This window comes from Podarcis melisellensis, assembly GCF_964234715.1.
Source record: "Podarcis melisellensis genome assembly, chromosome: 13".
Lineage (NCBI taxonomy): Eukaryota > Metazoa > Chordata > Lepidosauria > Squamata > Lacertidae > Podarcis > Podarcis melisellensis.
In genome coordinates this window covers 23,332,085-23,354,181 of record NC_138545.1, presented here as the reverse complement: position 1 = coordinate 23,354,181, position 22,097 = coordinate 23,332,085, and the positions used below count along the sequence as shown (strand labels likewise).

General features: G+C 38.9%; 1 protein-coding gene across 1 annotated transcript; it reads right to left on the bottom strand.

Annotated features, from left to right (window-relative positions):
* Nucleotide 1: 1 nt before the first annotated feature.
* LOC309354761 (vomeronasal type-2 receptor 26-like) lies at nucleotides 2-22,097 on the bottom strand (the record flags this gene model as incomplete). Its single annotated transcript, XM_081885032.1, has 11 exons — nucleotides 2-1,845; nucleotides 3,501-3,627; nucleotides 5,537-5,630; nucleotides 9,697-9,881; nucleotides 15,077-15,237; nucleotides 16,492-16,618; nucleotides 17,185-17,394; nucleotides 17,912-18,754; nucleotides 19,670-19,961; nucleotides 21,538-21,653; nucleotides 22,092-22,097. 11 exons carry the CDS (start codon nucleotides 22,095-22,097, stop codon nucleotides 944-946), a joined length of 3,063 nt encoding a protein of 1,020 aa, XP_081741158.1. The 3' UTR covers nucleotides 2-943.

Genomic DNA, 22,097 nt, shown 5'->3' with positions numbered 1-22,097 from the left:
GCTTCTTTATGGGTTTCTCCTCCCTCCCCTGGCTCAGTGTTACCAAGGACCCTGTCTTCCTACTCCCAATTCAGGCCCAGCAGCAGCAGCAGCAGCAACTCCAGCCCCCTCCCCCTTGACATAGGCAGATAGGCAGAGCCGTAACTAGGTGATCTTGCGCCCCTGGCAGAACTGTCCAGATTGTGACCCCTATCCATGGACAAAGTAGCTCTTCTTTCCACCTCTCCTCCAACGCCAACCCCTCCACCCATTCAATTCACCCTCTATTTAAAACCATTTCTTATGAGGCAATAATCAATATTTATATATAAGGACATATTTTTAAGTCAATTATGTGCCCCCCATCGCCTATGCCCCATGGTGGGGGCCCACCTTACCACCCCCTAGCTATGACCCTGCAGATAGGTAGGTAGTTTCCTTCCTCCTCCTCTTCGCTTCCTCCTCCTCCTTATCCTGGCTGCCCTTTCCCTTCCCTTCCTACTCCTGTAATTCCTGGGAAATCACCACAGACCAGCAGCCAATTGCTTACATACAGGCACTGGTCCATGAACCACCATTTTCACTAACGTTTTTCCAACAGAGAGAAAATAACAATATATTATTACCTTCAGTCCCTATTTTATATTTATTCATGCAAATTTCAGTCAATAATTCTGTTTGGCTGATGAATATGAAGAGAATAAATATGCAACTTCACCTTGTGGATCTTGACTTGCAAATAATTTCACTAAAATGTCAAAGAAAAGGTCCATTAACATCGTTGAGATTAATTTTCAGGTCAAGAAAGCTTTAGAAAGCTTTAGAAAGGATGTTTCTCGGTGTATTTAACCTCTGTGAAGTACTGTATGTGTCGGTCATTATACTATTCATTCTACCATGCAGATAGCATACTTGAAAGGGGGGGGGGGAGGGAAGTGCCATCTGTTTTTAATTCTCATATAACTTAGTCTTTTCCTGATTTTAGTTGCTCCCTGTTATTCAAGTCAGCCCTGAACAAAAGAATATAGCATTTAGGGGAAAAGATGCAAAGCAGTAACCCAGCACTGGAGGATAAGATAGAGAAGATCTCCACAGCCACCATGTATTTTCCTTTGGTGCTCAGGTAGGCAGGAACAAAGGACAACCAAACACTGCAGAACACCATCATGCTGAAAGTGATAAATTTGGCTTCATTGAAAGTGTTTGGCAACCTCCTAGCAAGGTATGCCACCGTGAAGCTGACAAGGGCCAGGAAGCACATATAGCCCAGGACACTATAAAACATGACAGTTGAGCCTTCGTTACACTCTGCTATAATTTCCCCATTGACGGAGGACATGTCTGTATCTGCGTATGGGGGAGAAATACTCAGCCAAAAAGTACAAATTCCTGCTTGAATAAAGGAGCCTGAAAACATGATAGAGTTTGTCAGCTTTTTCCCCATCCATTTTCTCATTCTAGATCCTGGTCTAGTAGCCATAAATGCCAGGACTACAGTGATGGTTTTAGCTAACAAGCTGGAAAGAGCAAGAGAAAATATGATGCCAAAGGTTGTTTGTCGGAGTAAGCAAATTAGCTGTCCAGGTTTTCCAATAAAAAGCAAGCAGCAGAGGAAACACAGTAGGAGGGATACGAGAAGAATGTAGGTGACACTTCGGTTGTTGGCTTTGACGATGGGTGTGTTCTGGTGCTTCACAAATATTATTATCACCAAAGCTGTGATCAGAGCAAGAGCAAGAGCAGACAAAGCTAAAGTCATTCCTAAAGGTTCCTTGTATGAAAGGTAGGTTATGACTTTGGGAATGCATTGGTTCTGGTGGAAGTTTGAATATTGATCTTCTGGACATTCGGTGCAGGCATCCATATCTAGAATAATATTTTTTAAAATTGGATACTTTTATAGTCATTGTTGGAGCTGCATTAAATCTCTCCTCATTTTCAAGTTCATTAGCCAAGGGTTGTCATTCAACTGCAAACTCATCACATGCGAAGACTATCCATCCTTGCTTTTAAGCAAAGAACAGTTCCATCAGATGTGAGATATCAGCAAAGAAGGTGTTTTGAGGTATATGGCACATTATTCCACAGATCCTAGTCCAGAACTGGGGGAAAGCTATGCCAGCCCTGGAAGAACTAGCAGAAAGCATTAATTTAAAAAGTCACAGCCACCTTCCTCCCTGAGGAGCATGATGTTATAACACTGGTCTTAAAGATCTACATTGGCTCCCAGTACATTTCTGAGCACAATTCAGGCCCTGTATATATGAATATGTAGATATTCAGGCCCTGTTCATCTCAGACAATAATGTCCAGCTCCGAGGGCCTTCTGGTTAGTCACGGAGTTTCATACTCTGGCACCAGGGAGCGGAGAGCAGGTGGGGCGGGGCTGGTGCGCATCCTGGGGCAGGGTATGGGGGGAGCTGCGATGGCACTTACTGGGATCGCGCTGCCGGGGGCTGTGCGTTTCACCGGCACTCCTATTCCTCTGCCAGTGCTTCTGGCGGTTCCCTCACTGCTAGAAATGAAGTTATAGGGAACAAAGCAGAGGGCTTTCTAAGTGGTGGCACCTGCCCTGTGGAATGTCATCTCATCAGATGCCAAACAGTTAAAGAACTATGCAACTTTTCAAAGACATCTGTTGGAAGCCGCCCAGAGTGGTTGGGGCAAACCAGTCAGATGGATGGGGTATAAGTAATAAATGAATGAATAAATAAATAAATAAATAAATAAATCATTCTATTGATTCACATTATTTGAAGAAATAAATTGAGATTAATAGATTCTCAGATCATGTAATTTCAATTTCTCAATATACATATCTTTTTTGTTTTTGATTTTGCTTTATATCTATTTTTCTATGGTGGGGTTAATAAAAATGGAATAAGTAATGTGTATTAAATTTTTCTGTTATATATATCATTGGAAAATTATAATGAAGATGAATTTTTGAAAATTCAGCTTCCCCTTGATGTGATGTGTCTCACAATAAAGTTCTGTAGTGAAATATAGAATAAGAGATGTTCCTTCCAATACCAATAGTTAGCAAAAGATATATAATAAAACCCATTTGGTGTCCTTCTAAGGCCCTGGCCAGAATTGCTGATATCAGGACATGAAAGTCTAAATAGTAGCTTGTTTTACTACATGTCTTAAATTTGGACTGGGCTACTTCTGAAAAGCAATTGTTTACATTGTTGTTGGAAACTGTACTGCATATGGAATTTTTTCATCATTCAAACAATCATGTTAAGCATGATTGTTTCCCCCCTTTAAATCCAAATGGTGGGTTTCAATGTATCACTCTGTGGACCAAGCACATGGTCAACTCACCCTTTACTAACAGATCCCAACAGATGCCCTTTACCCTTTACCAACAGATTCCAACAGATGCAACATTTTAAAACTGTACATTAAAAACAGTTATGATACTGTTAAAATAATTAGTAGTACAGGAATGTACTGAAAATACCTACCTTAAGTTTCAAAGGCACATTGACCTTTGTGACATCCATATCTCCTACCTGTCTGGTTAGAAATCTTCCCTTCTGGACAAGGAACACATTCATAACAGCAAAAAGGCTCCCCTTCCTTCTTTTTCCTACTGTATCCAGGACGGCACTTGTCATTACACAGAGAAGTGGGAAGAATCTATAAATAAATGTCCAATTTTATCATTTTCATTACAATTCACATTTCATTGAATATCACCACACATTGAATAATAGATATCTTTACCACTTCCATGGTTCCATATATTTATCAATTAAGACTACATATTCTAATTCCCCTTTTATTCAATTCCCCCCACTATAATTTTAAGAATTTAAACTGCTACTTTTAGACTAATCCTGCTAACACTTTATCTTGCTTTGCATAATTCTGGAGGTATTCTGCAAACATTTCCCCCTTTTTCTTAAACACGTCATCTTCCTGATTTCTTATTCTGTTGGTAAAATTTGCCAATTCTGCATATTCCAATAATTTTTTCTTCCACTCCTCCTTTTCTCTTTCTATTTCTGAGCATATACCTCAGACTGCTGTAATTGCTTAAAGAAATTCTGCAGTTCTGCGGGGCCATCTGTTCCTAATATACCTTGTGAGAAGGTTTCTGTTATTTTTATAAAATTTTTTGATTTCATTATATATCACCTCCCAGAATTCCTGTGGAATTCTACATGTCCACCACATATGATGAAAAGTACCCTCCCTTTCTTGACACTTGCAACAGGTACTTGATTCTGATTTATACATTTTCGCTAATTTACTCAGCATAAAATACCACCTATATATAATCTTCATGAAGTTTTCATACGTCTTTCAACGTATCACAATCTGTAAATTTTAAATACTTACTCCTCAATTTTTCCAACACACTTAATTCTATACTATGCCCTATATCTCTTTTCCAGTGTATCATGGCTGATACATGCCAGTCTGGTTTCATGCCTGGTTATGAGGAGAAGGACAAGGGACATGTCAATGGCTTTTGCTGCATTGACCATGGTATCCTTGTGAGTTGACATAATGGACTCTACTTCTCTGTAACATCTGAAACAAGGGGGGCTGTAGCCCTGGTGTCTATGTGGGGAATCTCTTGAGGCTGGTCAAGAGGCTGAAACTGATGCAAATTCCAGTTGCTTGACAGCTTACTGGGACAGTATTGGCAACCAGTCACACCACTGCTGAGAGAATGGCACTGGCTACTAATTTGCTGCTGGCCCATGATTAAGGTGCTCGTCGTCTTCTGATGCCCAAAGATGACGTTGAAGGGTTTGTGAAAGTGATCAAATGATTAGCACTCCTGAAACTGATTCAGAAAGAGACATAGACTTGAATTCCCTAGTAGGACAATACAATGCTGTGATATTGGTGGTTCTAATTCCATTGGAGCCTGGGGAGATTTGATGGGGAATGATATCCCCATATATTTTCCTGCTCGTATTTCGTGCTCGTATTACTACCTGAAGACTGTGAGTAAGCAGCTTACTCCAGGGCCATCTTAGTTTTAATGTTCCATTTTTTGAATCCCCCTTCCTAAGTAGTTCTGCTGCCAACCATTTACTCTTTGGCTGGCAGTTGAAAACACTCTTCTTTCAGAAGGCCAGCTGCTATTCATTTATTCTTTGCCTTTTTTTATTTTCTGTGTTCAATTAAATTATTAGTTATTGTTTTATTTCTGTATTACGAATGTTGCATTTGATTGATTTGCTGATGTTTTATCTGTAACCATCCCTGGGATCATGTGAGCAAGGATGGGAAATCAATGGAAATACTATACACCTGAAATTAGGGCTATGAACCAATTTCTTATGCTTACTGTGAATATATGTACAGATTAGCCTTACATTGCAACCATTTCCTGAGTCTCCGGTGACCCTCTTTAAATGAAACCAACCCAGGGTACATGTTGGAGGTCTTGAAACCTTTTGCTGATTGCAGAATGGGGTGCACTAATTGGAGTGTATGTAACAATATTGAAAAAAAGGCGTCAGACACATTTGAACAATCCATTTCCAGTTATTTGGGAGAAAAAGATTTACAAGTCTTCCTAGCTCACCTGGTTAAATGTTCTATGCCACGCAATGCGTTCATCCTGAATGGTTAATTCCTTGCCTGGAGGAGCTTGAAGACCCAGCCTTCCAATTTTGACTCTACCAAAAGATTGATTTGGAAACATTACCCAGTTGGTCACATCAAATCCTGCCATTATCTCTCCATGTTCGTTAAGCTGTATTGTCTCTCCAGCACTGTTGTTGAATGTGAGATTTCTTAGAAAGGGATGGAGCTACATTCAAAAAATATAGAAAGGGGTAAAATGTTTGAATCCTCAGAGTGGTGAATACAACCATAATTTTCAGAGAGGTGTGCACTAGTTGTGTGTGTGTAGCCAATCCAGACATTTTACGAAATAAAAAACCCTTAATCTAGTTTCACCATAAAAAATAATTCTAAAGTTAATTCATAAAATAGTACAGAATATTGGCAGTTTTGTTTAAAAACAGCAAAGTTTTGAAAGGTTCAGTTCATCATCTTGATTTAAAATTGTATCCAATTGTAACCAAACATAGAGAAAAACTAGGTTCTCAATCTTAGGAATTATCATGCAAAGTTTGCTTACTATCCTAGCCAATGAACTCATGTAAGGAAGTTGTGCCATCACTCTTTACCAGAAACTGCCAGATTAAAACTATGGGTCTTCAGAGCCACACCCACTGCAGGTCATCAGCATAGCATAAGAAATTTGGTCTTTAAGGAACAGCCTGTCACACCTGAGTAATAGTTATTTTTCAGGTAGGCAGCCTGGTCTCTGGCAGCTAACTCATTAGGAGTCATCACTTCTGCATACTTGGAGGTGGCTGATCCTCCACCTGATTCAGTAAAAGTGTCAAAAACCTGTTAATCCCTCTTAGGATCCATCATACAAAACTGGACAACAATAGGTTCAGAAGTATCCAAATGTATCAATGAAGATGGTGTGGCAGCAAGACACATTTCCACCAAGTTAAAGGAGCTTGGGAAGAGACAAATGAATAATTTTTCAAGTTCAGGCAAAAACTCAATATGATGAGGATGCTTTCTAATAAAAGATGAAAAAGTAAAAAAAAAAAATCCTCCTGTTTCTTTCTTTAAATAAGTGTTCCTGGTATATTAGCCAGCAGTGAGAATGTTATCAGCAGCCCTGGAAAATGCAGAATTGTAGAGTCAACCTATACATAGGGTCTATCAGAGACGTCAGTAGGGGAAGACAACCAGACCAATATTTGCTCATTTAGGAGGTATGACATAAAAGTGGATGAATTATTAGTGAAAGTGCTATGTATAACGCAGCAAACAGGGAAGCCAGCAATTCTCACCAACCTATTTGATAGGAAAGAAAAAGCCTTAAATGTAAGATCTGTTTATGTACATGAGATTTTGATATTTTTTTTATACACAGCTGTGGACTAATATGGTATTCTAGGCCACCCATGAGAAGAAAATACTGTGCTGTGGGTAAAATTACCTGCCATGGCTGCAGATTCTGCAAATCCACTCTAGGTATCTGCGATTTTTGTTTGAATCTAGATTGATACATAGCATGTAGAGCATGTGCCACTGCATGAGGAACATTGTACACAGCATAGCTGCTGCCAGTCATGCTCATTTCAAAGATTTGTAATGGAAGACTCTCCAATTTCTCCTCCTCAGTGCAACGTTTCTTAGGCTTTTCACCCACATTATTATTTTTCAATGAGCACTTGAAGGTCTTTTCCCAGAAATCCTTGATCAAATCATTTTGTTTTTTCTCAAAAGGATTCAGACTCTGAAGAAATGTCCTGAATCCCAGGGGTTCATTTGAATGTAGAGATATAGATAATGCACCCTGTAAATGGTGCATATCCCACCTCCTTTCATTGGTGGTTTTGAAATCCCAATGACTTGTCACAAGCCATACTTTACCCATAGGAAGTTGTGCCATATGAAGATACCCGATCAAAATGTCCATCACTATGGAACTACCATAGACCACAAAAACATTGGCTTTGCTTGTCATGACAATTGAAATTTTATTAAATTCACTAAGGAGCAAATCCGTCATTCCTTCAGCATAAGCCAATGTCCATATTCTACGTATAAAATCAACACAGATGTAATTCAGGGTAAGCATGGAAACTAATGCTTCCAAAAAAAATTCTCCAGTAATGTATTTCATAGTAAAGAGACCAATCCATGTCCATTTGAAATGCAAAAGTAACTTGAGCAACCCATTGTACTCATGGACATCATTAGGGACCATCTGGTACAGGGAATGGTACTGTCTTCTATCAGTCACCCTTGAGTCAAGACAGGCATAGGTGAACTAAAAGCAAACACATATGATATGAATGGCACAGAAAATGTGTGGATTAAGGGTATGAATTGCTAATATGGATTATTTTTGTCCACAGCCACTACTTTGGTTTAAATGAATTTTTCATTTACCAGGGGAAAATAATGATAGCATCTTCAGATGAAGGGCAGTATACAAATTTAATTACTGCTACTACCACTACTACCACTGCTACTATTGCTACTACCAACAGCAGCAGCAGCAGCAGGATATATTTAGATGACTTTCTCATTAGAAACAATGGGTTAGATGTATTTTTAAACTAGTTTCACTTAGTTCACATCAATGGATATTTCAAGCCAAGGCAATCTTGATGCATTTAATTTGAAATAATCTAAATAAACATAATTTAGGGTGTAATCCACTGGTTCCTAGAAAGGTGTCTCCGTAGTCATAGGGTTTGTCTGATATTCTTCTCCAAAGAAGTGCACGAGCTCAAGCTGCAGAAATGGAGAAATGCCCCTCCAAGCCCCCTCTCCGCTTATCACTAAGACTAAAACCCTTACAAACCAACAAAGTTTGAGGCATACTGCAGCAGAACTGAACAGGCCTACTGTTCAGTGTCTCTGACACAAAAAGTCTGTTATTAATTGACATAACTGTAACAACTTACACAACTTCCTCATGCACAAGGTATATGACCTCACAAGATTCTTTCTTAGAATGTTGCAGTCCTTGTGAGTATTAACCCTTTGCTTAGCATTTTGGATGCTCATATCTCACACAATCTCAGCACTATCATCAAAAACACCCACCTGAGGAATCTTGTACATGTTTATAATAGTGGCCAAAGTGAAGGTGAGCTCAGGGAACTTTGTTCCAAGAATGGCCATCAAATTGTTCTGGCGATCACATTTATAATTTGGAGCTGAAATATGCCGTGGAGAAAGTAGGTCCAGTGAGAGCTTATAAGTAACTACAACCCTGTGCATGCTATCATAGATTTGGAAGCCCAATGTGATGTTAGGCAAAATGTGGTGATTTTTGTTTATCTCCTCTACAGCAAATACCATGGCAAGAACCTCCTGGTAGTTTTTTGGTACCACACTGCAATACAAATTAGATTAGATATAATAAACAGATGGGGGGAAAGAACCAAAGAAGCACACAGAAAATGATTTCTCATATTTTTTATCCCCTCCATGAAATAAAAAAGGCGGCTCTATTTATTTAGTAGGAACAATCTTCTACATTCATTAGAAAAATCTGCTGTGTACAGAATAGTTCCTGCATTACAATTTGCAGTGTAAGGTGCACTTTACTGCAAATCCATTGCAACAAAGCCGTTGTAAGGATTTTTGGATAGACTTATAGTCTTTTGAACAATTCAGAAAACTATTTTCATATGCTCTACACATTCTAGAGCTGTGAAATATTTCTAGTCTAGAACTCATGGACATCCAATGGAATGTTTCCAGGGTAGGGCTATCATATGCATTATTTATAAATGTAAACTTGTGCTATATTCCTTTATTTGCTCTATTTACACAAATGAAACTGGAGCATAAACAGATTTAAAGAAGCACTGCTCTCTAAAATCAGGTGTCTAGAAATAAATTACGTAAGCATATAATGTGGAAGACTAGATCTATAAAATCAGTAGACTGCAAAAAAGTAACAGTAGAATAAAGTGATAAAATATGGAACAGGTTTACATCTACTAAAAAACAAACAAAATCACCTATGCTGAAAGTGCAGCCAATAAAAGTTCAGTACCAACATATGATTTGCATCTTACATTTCAGATTATAAGAGAGGAAAATACCTCTTTTTGCTCCATTATCTGTTCTTAATTTCTGTGAGATAAAAACATTAATTCTACAGAGAGGAAAAAGAGGGTGACTTACATGAGTTCCTTCTGGGGTGCTAAAGAAGGCTGTTCAGATGAAATTGTAGGGAAGTGCATCATGTAGAACCGAGAAGCAATAAACCCAATGACAAGATTTCCTGGCTGAGAAAACTCCTGTGAAGTGATGTTTCTTACTTTGCATTCGACAAATCGGGTCTTCAAGCTGTAAAGAATGGAATGGTTCTTGCTCACAATATGAGGGGAAAAAACAAGCAGCAGTATCAATAACATTAGCATTTTGGGGACAAAATGTCACTGTTTTCTTCAATGCCACTTTTATTCAGATGAGTCTTGTTTCAACTTGATTTGAACAAGATGTGACCCCGTTTTTACATTGATCAGTTGGTGAAAGAAGGTGACTGCATCCATTTCCTCCGCTCCTATTTCATGGTTTTTTTAAAAAAAAATTTTAGTTTTTAAAAATTCTGCTTAATGCCCCTCAGGTCTTGACTGCAAGATTGTGCAAATTTTTCTTCCTGCACACAGAAGTTGTATTTTCTTTAGTAGGAGGATCTATAAGTGAGGCCCTGCTGGGAGAAACAGATACAGTGAGGTGCAGATTGTTCGAGCTACTCAAAATATGCTTAGTCTGGAAGAAACCACAGCACACCCAAAGACTGCAAGCTTATCCTAAAACTGTTAGAGCTCAGAATGACAGGGCCTTGCCTGCTCTTTCTGCTTTGGGCCAGCTCTGAGCATTGGAGAAGACTCTTATAAGTACTTCTATTGTTGTGGTTTATTTTCTCAAGGCCTTGAACATACATTTCCTGGGGTTTGTTTAGCAGGGTAATTATATGCTCATAATTATAGGGGTGATAATCATCTCCCTGTCTGCAGACATTGCTGTTTCTGCTACGTACAGGAAAATAACTGGAAAAACAGTGGGAGGTGAACAGTCTGGTAAACTTGTATGGCATACCCAGCAAGTGTCTCAGAAAAATTGGGGCATCCCAATTTTTATCATGAGAGACCAGTGGCATTTTTGGTCACCAAGGTCTTGCATAATTTTGCACCACAATTTTCCCTCTCGAACCCCCCCCCCTTTTAAAGGGTTGGGGTCGTGCAATCTTGCACAGTGCCCACAAACGCACATTTTTGGGCACCATTCCTTGGGGAAATTGTCTTGCAAAATCATGTGAAATCATGACAACCAAAACCACTACCATTCTTTCATGAGAAAAAATGGGTATATGGTGTTCAATAAGATTTTTCCTGGATTTTACTATCACCGTTTTGGAGGGTTCTGAGGGCAGATGTTGATCAATATTGTTTTCCAAAGGTCTGGCCTTTTCTGATCCATTTTCATTCACCATTGTAAGCATCTCAGCTCTAAGCTCTTCCAACTGCTCATCCAATAATCACCACATGATACCAACAATCTTTGCCATATTGGATTCTGTTAACCTCCCACTTAGCAGTGTCTGCCTATAAAAGCTTTAAGTAAACAGTGCATTCTATTCCCATGCTGAATTCAGTTTCATTTTTATAGCCAGTGCCACACAAACAAGATGGAGAGATTAAAGTACTATAAAATGAAGATTTTTAACAAAGCAGAGCGCCCTTCTCCACCACAGATAATTAATATAAGCCTTTTGCTTTGTTAAATAATGCCTCCTCTTTAATTAGTCAGAGTCTTTATTATTTTATTGTTTCTAATGTTTTGTGCTCTACTGTTGTACATTTGATACTATGGTCAATGGTTCCATTTGGTTTAATAATACTTCCATTCCATGCCAGCTCCTAGGCTTCACTCAAGATTGGATCCAGGGTTTGGAAACAATTTTCATTGTGGTCATTGCTTCCTTTATTTTGTAGTCATTCATCTTTTTCTCAAGATTGAAGCTATGGCCTCCAGACTATTCCAGAAACAAATGCCACTTCATTTTTGCAAGTATCTCTCATTTTGGCACTAGCTCTTCTTTGAAGGCTTCCACAGAGGTCTCTTTCAGTAATTTGCACCAGTTATATGAACCTCTGTCTTGCATCTTTAGCTTTGTTCTAGATGCCTATGTCTGCTATTACTCTTGCCTCCCTTCAGGCTTCCAAAGCCCATCCTGGGCCTCTTCTTAAATCCCTTACCATTCTGCTCCAGTTCATTTTTGTGTTTTTAAATTTTAAATTGCCCTCTAATCCTTGAATGAAGGGTGATGTATAAATTAAATAAATAGCTTTCCCCCAACAACCATTTTATGACCATTCCCGAACCCTGACTTTTATTTACACCCAGTCACCACAATTTGAGTGAAATTCTGCTTTCCTATTTATCTACAATTATGAGTCAATGAGATGTGGCAGACTGTCCAGTAACCGACCTACTAAAACTGAGCTTGAAGCCTCTCCAAACTTAGCTAGCCCATTATTGACACTAGGCTACAGGTTTTACTGACACTTTGATACCTGCTAGGATGCCTTTAGCTTCTATCAGGAATAAAATTCAGCTTAGTTAATAGCTAACATTTTTTGAAATTATATAACGCTATTATACTAAGCTTTATCACATAAGCAAAATGAGTTACCTGCAACAAAATAATAAAAAAATGATACAAGAAAGTATACCAGCCAGTATCCATTGACATTAATTATATTTTGCTGATTAATGTGAATATAATAAATAGGCAGTTTTCTGTATGCTTATTGTCCTTTATTTGGAAATAATTTCACTACCATCACTCCTAATTATCTGAAATTAAGTATGCAGGCACATATGGAGAAGGCTGCTGCTGAAGTGCATAGTAGTCCACCCAAAGCTTCCCTTTGATTCAAAATGGATTATAAAATACTGTAAGCCCTGATTATGTGTGAGCATATATGAATATATTGATTACTGATAACTGATTATATGGATAGCATAGGGGTAGCCCTTCTTCCTTGCCTCACTTTGGCGATATCTTAGTTCTGCCCAGAGCAGACCTGCTATGTCAGTGGACCTAATTACTCATGCCCACTTCAGTGGTTCCACTCTGGAGTGTGACCAGCTTTGACTTTACAACCCTTTCTTGGACTAGCTTTGGCTTCAGCTGCGGTAGGCGAACAGGGTGGCTACTCTGCTTTGTCACCTACCTGGAGAAAAGAAAAACTGAGCACAGCAACAGCCTGCTGCAGAAAGGCTTGCAGGACATTCAGGGAAGCAGGGGCAAGGGAGAGAGGGAGACACAGGGGGAGGGGGTGATGAGGGGGCAGTACTGGACCTTTTAATCTAGAAAAAAGGCACTGGTTTTAACCATGAGACTTCAGAGGCACACCCAAAGCAGAGCTGCAGGCCATCTGGTTTTCCAGACATGTTTGGTCTGTTCATGAGAAATAGCTTGTTCACAAGAAGCCATTTACTCCCAAGGAATCCTTGTTCTTCATACCAGAAATCCAGCAGCTGGCTGCTGCCTGAGTTTGCACCATTAGGCCCTGGTAACACCCCCCTCCCCAATCTCAGTGATAGCTCACCCTCAACTTTTCATTCTGTGCATTGGCCCTCTGTGTCTTAGAAAACATAATGGATTTCCAAGACCCCTGAAGGACTGTATCTCCTCTCTTTCTCAGTTTCAGTTGACACAGTCTGTTCCTTTGTAATATTTGCCTTAAGGTGCATCAGGGCCTCCTCAAAGATGACTCCTCTAGCTGGGGCATGGCAGTTATTATCAGGGGCGCCGACTTATAAAAAATATTGGGGGGCGGGGGCCCATACCGACTTATAAAAAATATTGGGGGGGGTCAAGACCTCCAAACCGCTGCTGCTGGGGGAACAAAAGGGGCGAGCCCCGGGCTGCCCCGACCTTAAGTGAACCTGTGAGGGCCCGATTGGCTGCCGCCATGGGCGGTGAATATTAATGAGCTAGGGGGAATCCCCGCTTCTCGCGGGGCTGACGCCAGCCCCGCGAGATTGTTGATGGGTCGAGAGCCCGCAACCCCACCCCCTCTCTAGATCGGGAGTGGCTTTGTTTTAACTCACTACTGAATGTATTTTAAAAGGTAACTATCGTCAAACAAGGAAAATAAAAAATACCAACATAATTTTGTGATTTTACAAAGCATAATATAACTAATAATTTTCTTAAATTATTAGGGGGCGGAGCCCCCCCAACGAATTTTTGAGGGGGCTCGGGCCCCCTCAGGCCCCATGGAGTTGGCGCCTATGGTTATTATATCTTAAGAGGTGTACAAATCTGTGCAGTTTTGACAAGTTCAGTACCCATGTTGGTTCAAAATGCCATTGGATAATTGCCAAACATAGACCAAAACATACTCCTTAAGCCCAGGAACTACCATGCCAAATGCCATGGCCTCTGCCCAGTATATCTGAAGGAGCGTCTCCACCCCCATCATTCTGCTCAGACACTGCAGTCCAGTGCAGAGGGTCTTCTGGTGGCTCCCACACTGTAAGAAGCCAAGTTATAGGGAACCAGGCAGAGGGCCTTCTCGGTGGTGGAACACCCTCCCACCAAAGAGAAAAACAACTACCAGACCTTTAGAAGACATCTGAAGGCAGCCCTGTTTAGGGAAGCTTTTAATGTTTAATAGGTTATTGTATTTTCATATTCTGTTGGAAGCTGCCCAGAGTGGCTGGGGAAACCCAGCCAGATGGGTGGGGTATAAATAATAATAATAATAATAATAATAATAATAATAATAATAATAATAATAATTTAGGTTTTATTACATTTTAATTGTTCTCTGTTATTTAACTCAGGTCTGAACACAATTATGTAGAATTTGGGGGAAAATATGCAAAAAAGTAGCCCAGCACTAGATGATAAGATAGCAAAGATCTCCACAGCTACCATGTATTTTCCTTTGGTACTCAGGTATGCTGGAACAAAGGATATCCAAACACTGCAAAAGACCAACATGCTGAAAGTGATAAATTTGGCTTCATTGAAACTGTCAGGTAACTTCCTAGCAAGAAATGCCACAGTGAAAGTGACAGCAGCTAGGAAGCCCATATACCCCAAGACACCATAAAACATGGAAACTGAGCCCTCTTTACACTCTGCTATGATTTTCCCAATCAGGGAGTGCATATCTGAATGTGCGTAAGGTGGAGAAGTACTCAACCAAAAGGCACAAATTCCTGTTTGAACAAAGGTGCAAGAAAATACAATAGATTTTCCCAGCCTATTCCCCAACCATTTTCTTATCCTTGATCCTGGTTTGGTTGCCATAAATGCCAGAACCACAATGATGGTTTTTGCTAAAACACAGGAGAGAGCCACAGAGAATATGATGCCAAAAGCACTTTGTTGGAGAAAGCAACTCACCTGTTCAGGCTGCCCCATAAAAAGGAAAGAGCAGAGGAAACAAAGGAGGAGTGAGATGAGAAGAATGTAGGTTAGACTTCGATTATTGGCTTTGACTATGGGAGTGTTTTTGTGCTTAATAAATATTACCATTATCAAAGCTGTGGTGAGAGCAAAAGCAAGAGCAGAGAAAACTAAAGTCATCCCTAAAGGTTCTTCATAAGAGAGGTAGGTTATAACTTTAGGAATGCATTGGCTTTGATCCAAATTTGGATATTGATCTTCTGGACATCTAGTGCAAGCATCCATATCTAAAAAGTAGAAGAAAGATGTTATATTAAAGAAAGATGTTACATTGAATAATGTGGAATATTTTTGTACACTTTGTATGCAGTATGTACGTATCTATAACTTTTGTATATTTATAGATGGATGAATTAAGACTTTAAATATTTGTATTTGAAATTGTAACAATAAAATTGTTAAAAATTAAAAAGAAAAGCATGCTTTTTAATGCTTAGTAATTCCAGAATTATTGGAAATGAGTAAGATGTTTGTGCTACACATTTTGTCAATTTATTTTAATGGTTAATGAGTGATGACAGCGGAACATAAGCATTCATGACAAAGTTCTCATTTTTAATCTACTATCATACACACTTTAAAGTTGGTCAAAAGCTGTAATTGGAAAATGATGTCTGCTGCTAAAAAGAAAAGAAGCATGAAGCATAATTTTCATGATCAGTGTGCGTGCCAATTTAAATCTCTCCATTCAAAACTCACCAGGGACATGATTACCACTCTTCTTAATCTTCTACCTAAAGGATAAGCAGTTCTCTGTTTTAAGGGCATTAGGTCCTTAACCAGGAACTGTACATAATAAGGGAAAGCAAATTATTCAGCAGTCCCAGTATATGTATGGAACGCTTACCTTGACTGATACTACAGTAAGTGGACTGAGGAATGTACTTGGCATTAGGAAATTAATTCTATTAATGCTATATTAACACTATTAATACAATTCAGCTTTCCCTATTGCATCTTACAAGAGATTTTTGCAATAAAATATTGAATGAGAGATGGTGCAGCCAATGGCAATGATTAGCAAAATATACTACATCTCTAATGTGTAAGTCCAGGTCCTGATTACAACAGCCAATATCAAAACATCACTATGAGCACAGAGAGTATCGGCTTTGTCTATTGTATGCCTTTTGTGTGGATTGGGTAATTTGGAACAGGAAATTTCTATGATATTGGTGTAAAGTACTAAAGTGGACACACTTTAAAGTGGACACAATTTGAACATGCACAAAATGCCAATTTATCACCTCCTGCCTTTATGTAGAAGACTTGAGATGGTCTCTCCCAAGGTGAGAGACACTGAGGGTCGCAAAGGGTCTGGTCAGCTATTTAAGCTGGATTGATCCATAAACCACCTTCTCAGCTGCAGTGCTCTGCCTCCCTTTCCAGCGAGGAGTTTGCTATTTGAGTTGAGTTGGAATTTTGGAGCTAACTGTATCATACATCATTTACTTAACCCCTGTGACAAACCTATTTCCTACCTGTTTGGTTAGAAATCTTTCCCTCTGGACACGGAACACAATCATAACAGCAAAATGGCTTCCCTTCTTTCTCTTTTCTTCTGTGACCGGGGTGGCACTTGTCATTACACACAGAAATAGGAAGAACCTATAGAGAGACATTAGGGATTGAGAAAGTGTGTGTCTCTTTCTCTCTGTGTGTGCTTGTTCTAAAGCTAGGTACTATGAGATGGAGCAACTGTTGGCAATTCATGTGTACTCTTCCTTCACAATTTCCTTCATCATTCTTCCATTTCTTACACATGGTCCATGAACATTTCATGTATTCTACATTGTTCATTGTTTCCCCCCCCCCTGGTTTTCAACTCCTATTATGTCACATAACTTTATCTTCTTAAGCCTCTTTGAGATTTTGTTTTTGTATAAAGTGGCTCATAAGTGTTAATAATAATAATAATAATAATAATAATAATAATAATAATAATATATGACAAAATGAGATCTCCAGTAACCTCATTCAAGTTAAAGCAACCCAGAGTACATACTGGAAACCTTGAAAACATTAATCAACTGAAGATTGGGGTACTCCAAACAATGATTGTAGAGCATGTAACATCACTAAAATGTACTAATAACATTGAAAAGAACTCACACATTTGAACAATCAATATCCAGTTATTTGGAACTAAAGATTTGTTGTTGGTTCTGTCTCACCTGGTTATACTTGCCATGCCACACAATGCTTTCATCTTGTATGGTTAACTGTTTTCCTGGAGGAGCCCGAAGATCCAGGCTTCCAATTTTGACTCTACCAAAAGATTTATTTGGAAACATTACCCAGTTGGTCACATCAAATCCTGCAACTAACTCCCCATTTTCATCAAATTGTATTGTCTCTCCAGCACTGTTGTTAAATGAGGTACCCTTTAGAAAGAAATGGAGCTATATTCAAAGCAAGAATAAAGAAAGAGACAAATAGCAAGATATTAGATGGCTGACATGGTGTTACCAGATACTTTGCAAAGATATGAACTTGGAAATAGACAAAATGGGAGTTGTAGTGGGGAAAAGGGGAATAAATTTAAGAGTTAACCCAAATTCATTGTTGAATTGTACTTTCTGATATAAAAAGAGATAGCAGTGAATTCATCTCCATTTTCTTATTTTTCAAAAAGCTTTCCTGCTATTGTAACTAGTAGTACAGTTGCAATGAGCAACCATACAGACTGCAGAACCTTTGGCTTAGCACTATGATAGGCACTGCGGAGCTATGTCACTTGGTGACTTATGTAACAAAACTTTAACAATTGATTCATGCAGAAGAAAGAAAAAGCCATGAACATAGCAAAAAAAAATTGTAGGTGCTACTTTTTACAAACATGTGGAAAGCTCTGTTCTTTTAGTCTATACAAGAAAACTACACTGGTTTGGGTGAAATTACCTCCCATGGGTGCAGATTCTGAGCCACCAGTTTCCTTCCAACTACGTGTCTTCTGTATTTTGATATGGATTTATACATGGCATGCAGAACATGCAGAACTGTGTGGACAGCATTGTACACAGCATAGCTGTTGCCAGTCATGTCTATTTCAAAGATAGATAATGGCAGACTCTTTAGTTTCTCCTCCACATTGCAGAATTTTTTAATCTTGTCACCCACACTATTCTTTTCCAATGAGCAGTTAAATGTTTTCTCCCAGAAATCCTGCACCAAGCAGTTTTCTTTTGCCTCTGAAGGATTTAGATTCTGGAGAAATGTCTTGAATCCCAGTGGTTCATTTGAATGGACAGATAAGGATAAGGCACCTTGAAAGGACTGCATATTCCAGGGGCTTTTACTGGTGGTTTTGAAATCCCAATGTGATGTCACAAGCAGCACTTTACCTGAAGGAAGATGTGCTGTATGAAGATACCAGATCAAGATATCCATTACTACAGGAGTTCCATATACAACAATTATATTGGCTTTGCTGGTGGTATCTGATATTGTAGAAAATATTGCAGTATTCCATTTCCCTGACATATCAGCAGCATAACCCCATGGTTGTATATTTGTTATAAAAGCAATACAGATGCCATTTAAAGAAAGCTGTGGCAGTAGAGCTTGCAAAAATCTTTCTGCACTGAATAATTTCACAGTTAATAGTCCAACCCATGTCCATCCGAAATGCAGAAGTAAGTGGACCATCCCACTGTACTCATAGTTGTTATTTGGCACCATCCGGTATAAGGAAGGGAAGAGTTTTCTTTCTATAAACCTTGAGTCAAGGGAGCCAATCGTGAACTAAGAATAAAACATAGATATAATGATATGAAGGTCACAAAAACTACATTAAATCACTCACCAGTGTGCAGTACATTTGCTTGCATACACTGGTGTGATTTAAATTAATATTTCATTTGTAATACAAAAATGTGTTCATTCAGGAGATGCACATCAGTATATAGTTAGACAAATCTTTCTCAGTGAGGAACAGTGAGATGAATGCATCTAGGGCTATAATAGACAGGAGAATGCTTTGGATCCAGTAGTTCCAAGAAACATTTTTTTGTAGCACACACATCTAGGATGGGCAAAGAAATCACACTGTCATACTTCCCCCCCTTGCCTTTCACCTTAGCCAATGTGTTCTGTTTTAATGTCACATGTTCTTCTTTCCCATCCCCCTTTTAGGTTCACTCTGCCTGATTGGGTCTAATCCAATGGCTACATTTATGACCTTGTCCCATGGAGTGTGTGTGTGTGTGTGTGTGTGTGTGTGTATTCCCTCTAGCACACACAGTAGCTGCCTTCGAGATTGGTGAACCCACTCTCATCTGTTCAATCCACCGGAACCTGTCTTCACCTGCAGGGGAAGTCCCTAGCTCACTGAGAGTTTGAGATTCACCAGTTATCCTCATCTGGTTTAGCCGACCAGTCAAAGCTATTCCTGGGATGTGGCCACGATCACATGCGGTCACATGATGACAGTGTCTAGGAGCCATGGGTGTGAGCTACCTCAGAAGGAACATGATGTGTCCCCCCTCCCAGAGCTACTAACCCTTTCCTAACACCTCTTATGCCTCTATTAAACTATTAAGGCATAATATTTAAACTTTTGCTTGTTTGACTCTGAACCTCAAACTGACCCATTAAACACAATTTCATTTTGAATAACTTATGTTGTAGCATCTTAGTACTATCCCCTGTAATAGATACCTGTGGAATCTTGTATGGGTTTACAATGTTGGCCAGGTTGAGGGAGAGCTCAGAGTATTTTGACCCAACAATGGCTATCAAATTGTTCTGGGTATCACACTTGTAGTTGGGTAAAAGTCTGCATTGTGTAGAAACAAGATCCAATGAGGCCTTGTAAGTTCTCTGAACACTGTGGTAGCTTTCATAGATGTGGTAACCCACAGTAACATTAGGTAAGATTGTGGGATTTTTTTTAATCTCCTCCATAGCAAATACTAAGGCCAGAATCTCCTGGTAGTTCTTTGGCACAACACTGCAATAAAAAGTACATTCCATATAATAAAATGCCAAGAAATATCAAACGACCACAGAGAATATCATTTCTAATTATCTCCAGTAAAGAATACTTTATGTTATTATTCTTAATTCTTTGTAGTAGTATCAGCATTTTGCTTTTCATGAAAAAGTTACATCACTGTTCTGCTGTTCTTGGAATACTTCCCATAATACATAATGCATGCTAAGGCTTGTGTGGGTGAAAATATATTTGGAGACATTTACGGTAAGGATTTTCTCATATGGAATCACCTGAATATTTCATACCCCTCACTTTCCATAGTTGTGACATGTTCCTAAGGTGGTGCTACCTATGCTTGCCTTCCTATGGATTAGACACACTTTTTTTTGTTATATCTGCTGTTAAGAAATGTGCAGATGAATAATTAGTAGAGACGCAGAGGCACTTCTAGAGTGTAGCACATCTGCTAACCCAGATCAGATGTCCAGACTGAAACTTTGAATCCTGATGCTGCTGGTAGGCTTCAGTGAACTCACCACATGCCAGCTTCTGAATTGCAATGCTGCTGTTTCTACACACACACATACTTGTTAGTTACTGGATTGGTGCTCAGCCTCTGAAAGTCAAAAACAATGCTGAATTTCCAACAATTTTCAGTTCTTCAGCTCCAACTAAGAAAATATCAACTAGCCATCCTGAACTATGAAGACAAAGAGACTGTTAGCCAGCAGCCGGAACACCATATGAGAAATGCTTCACATACATTGTAAAAATATATATATATATATCCTTGTTAAGTAGGATAGTATGGTTATCTCCACATGGATAATAAGAGAGGGTAGACGGGAAAAGCAGTCACTGGACAGAGGGTACATTCACATGTCAGGCAAGAATCTCACAGCTCTCATTTCTAATCACATTTAGAGTGAATTCTTTCCAATAATTACCATCAGGAATATTTAAAATTAATGGGAGAGAAGGCAAAAAGTAGATACTAAAGTACACTTCACAACTATTAAGAACATTGGACTAGATGACCCTCATGGTCTCTTCTAACTCTAGAATTCTATGGCTCACTTTAATGTTTGAAATAAACATGGACAAGATTGATCCCACAAACACATGAGTAATATCAGAGAATAATCTGGCACAGAATTGCAAGCCTCAGGGGTACAATATAGTACTTGAAAAATACTATTAAAATAAATACATTTTGTTTTATTATTTTCAAAACAGCAATTGGGTTCATGAAATAAAGAAGTGCTGCAGAGAAAATAGGAAGAGTTATGAAGTGCTCAAAATGATCGCCTGTCCTAGCAGATGCAAGGAGAATACCAAATGCACACAATTGGGTTACAAAATGTTATGTCTAAATGACCTTAGAATGAAGTGCTGGAAATCTGGACCAAATTCTCAAATACTAAAAAATGTCTTATCCAGATATCATGGCAAGTACAATGTCAGAAGCACCTACATGTGGATTGCATGCCATTTTTGTTAGGTAAAGAGCTCCCGTTGCTTCATTGTCTTTTCACAGTTTCTATGAGGTAAACAAATGAATGCTTTAGTTAAAAGAATGAAAATGCCTTACATGATGTCCTTGTTTAACACTGAAGAAGGCTGTTTATTGAAAACATGAGTGAAGTTCACCAAATAGAACCGAGAAGCAATTTGTCCAATGAAAAGGTCTCCTGACTGAGAAAACTCCTGTTAAATAAAGAAGTAGTCATTACCTCTGCATTTAGAGGATCAGAAATTCAAGCTGAAAGAACCAGGATCGGTTTTGTTCCCAACACAAGGGAGAAAACCAAGCAGAAACACATTTTTCAAAGAAAATCTCATTTCTAAACATAGTTTTGTTCAACTGCAGTTAGCATATTCAGATCAGTCTGGTTGTGACCTGCTTTCAATGAGACCTCAATGCCACTTTGACCAGTTGGTTTAAGATAATACCTCCATTACTATCAGTTTGGCTGTATTTTACATTTCTTCACCACGCACACACAGAAACACATTTTTCAAAGAAAATCTCATTTCTAAACATAGTTTTGTTCAACTGCAGTTAGCATATTCAGATCAGTCTGGTTGTGACCTGCTTTCAATGAGACCTCAATGCCACTTTGACCAGTTGGTTTAAGATAATACCTCCAT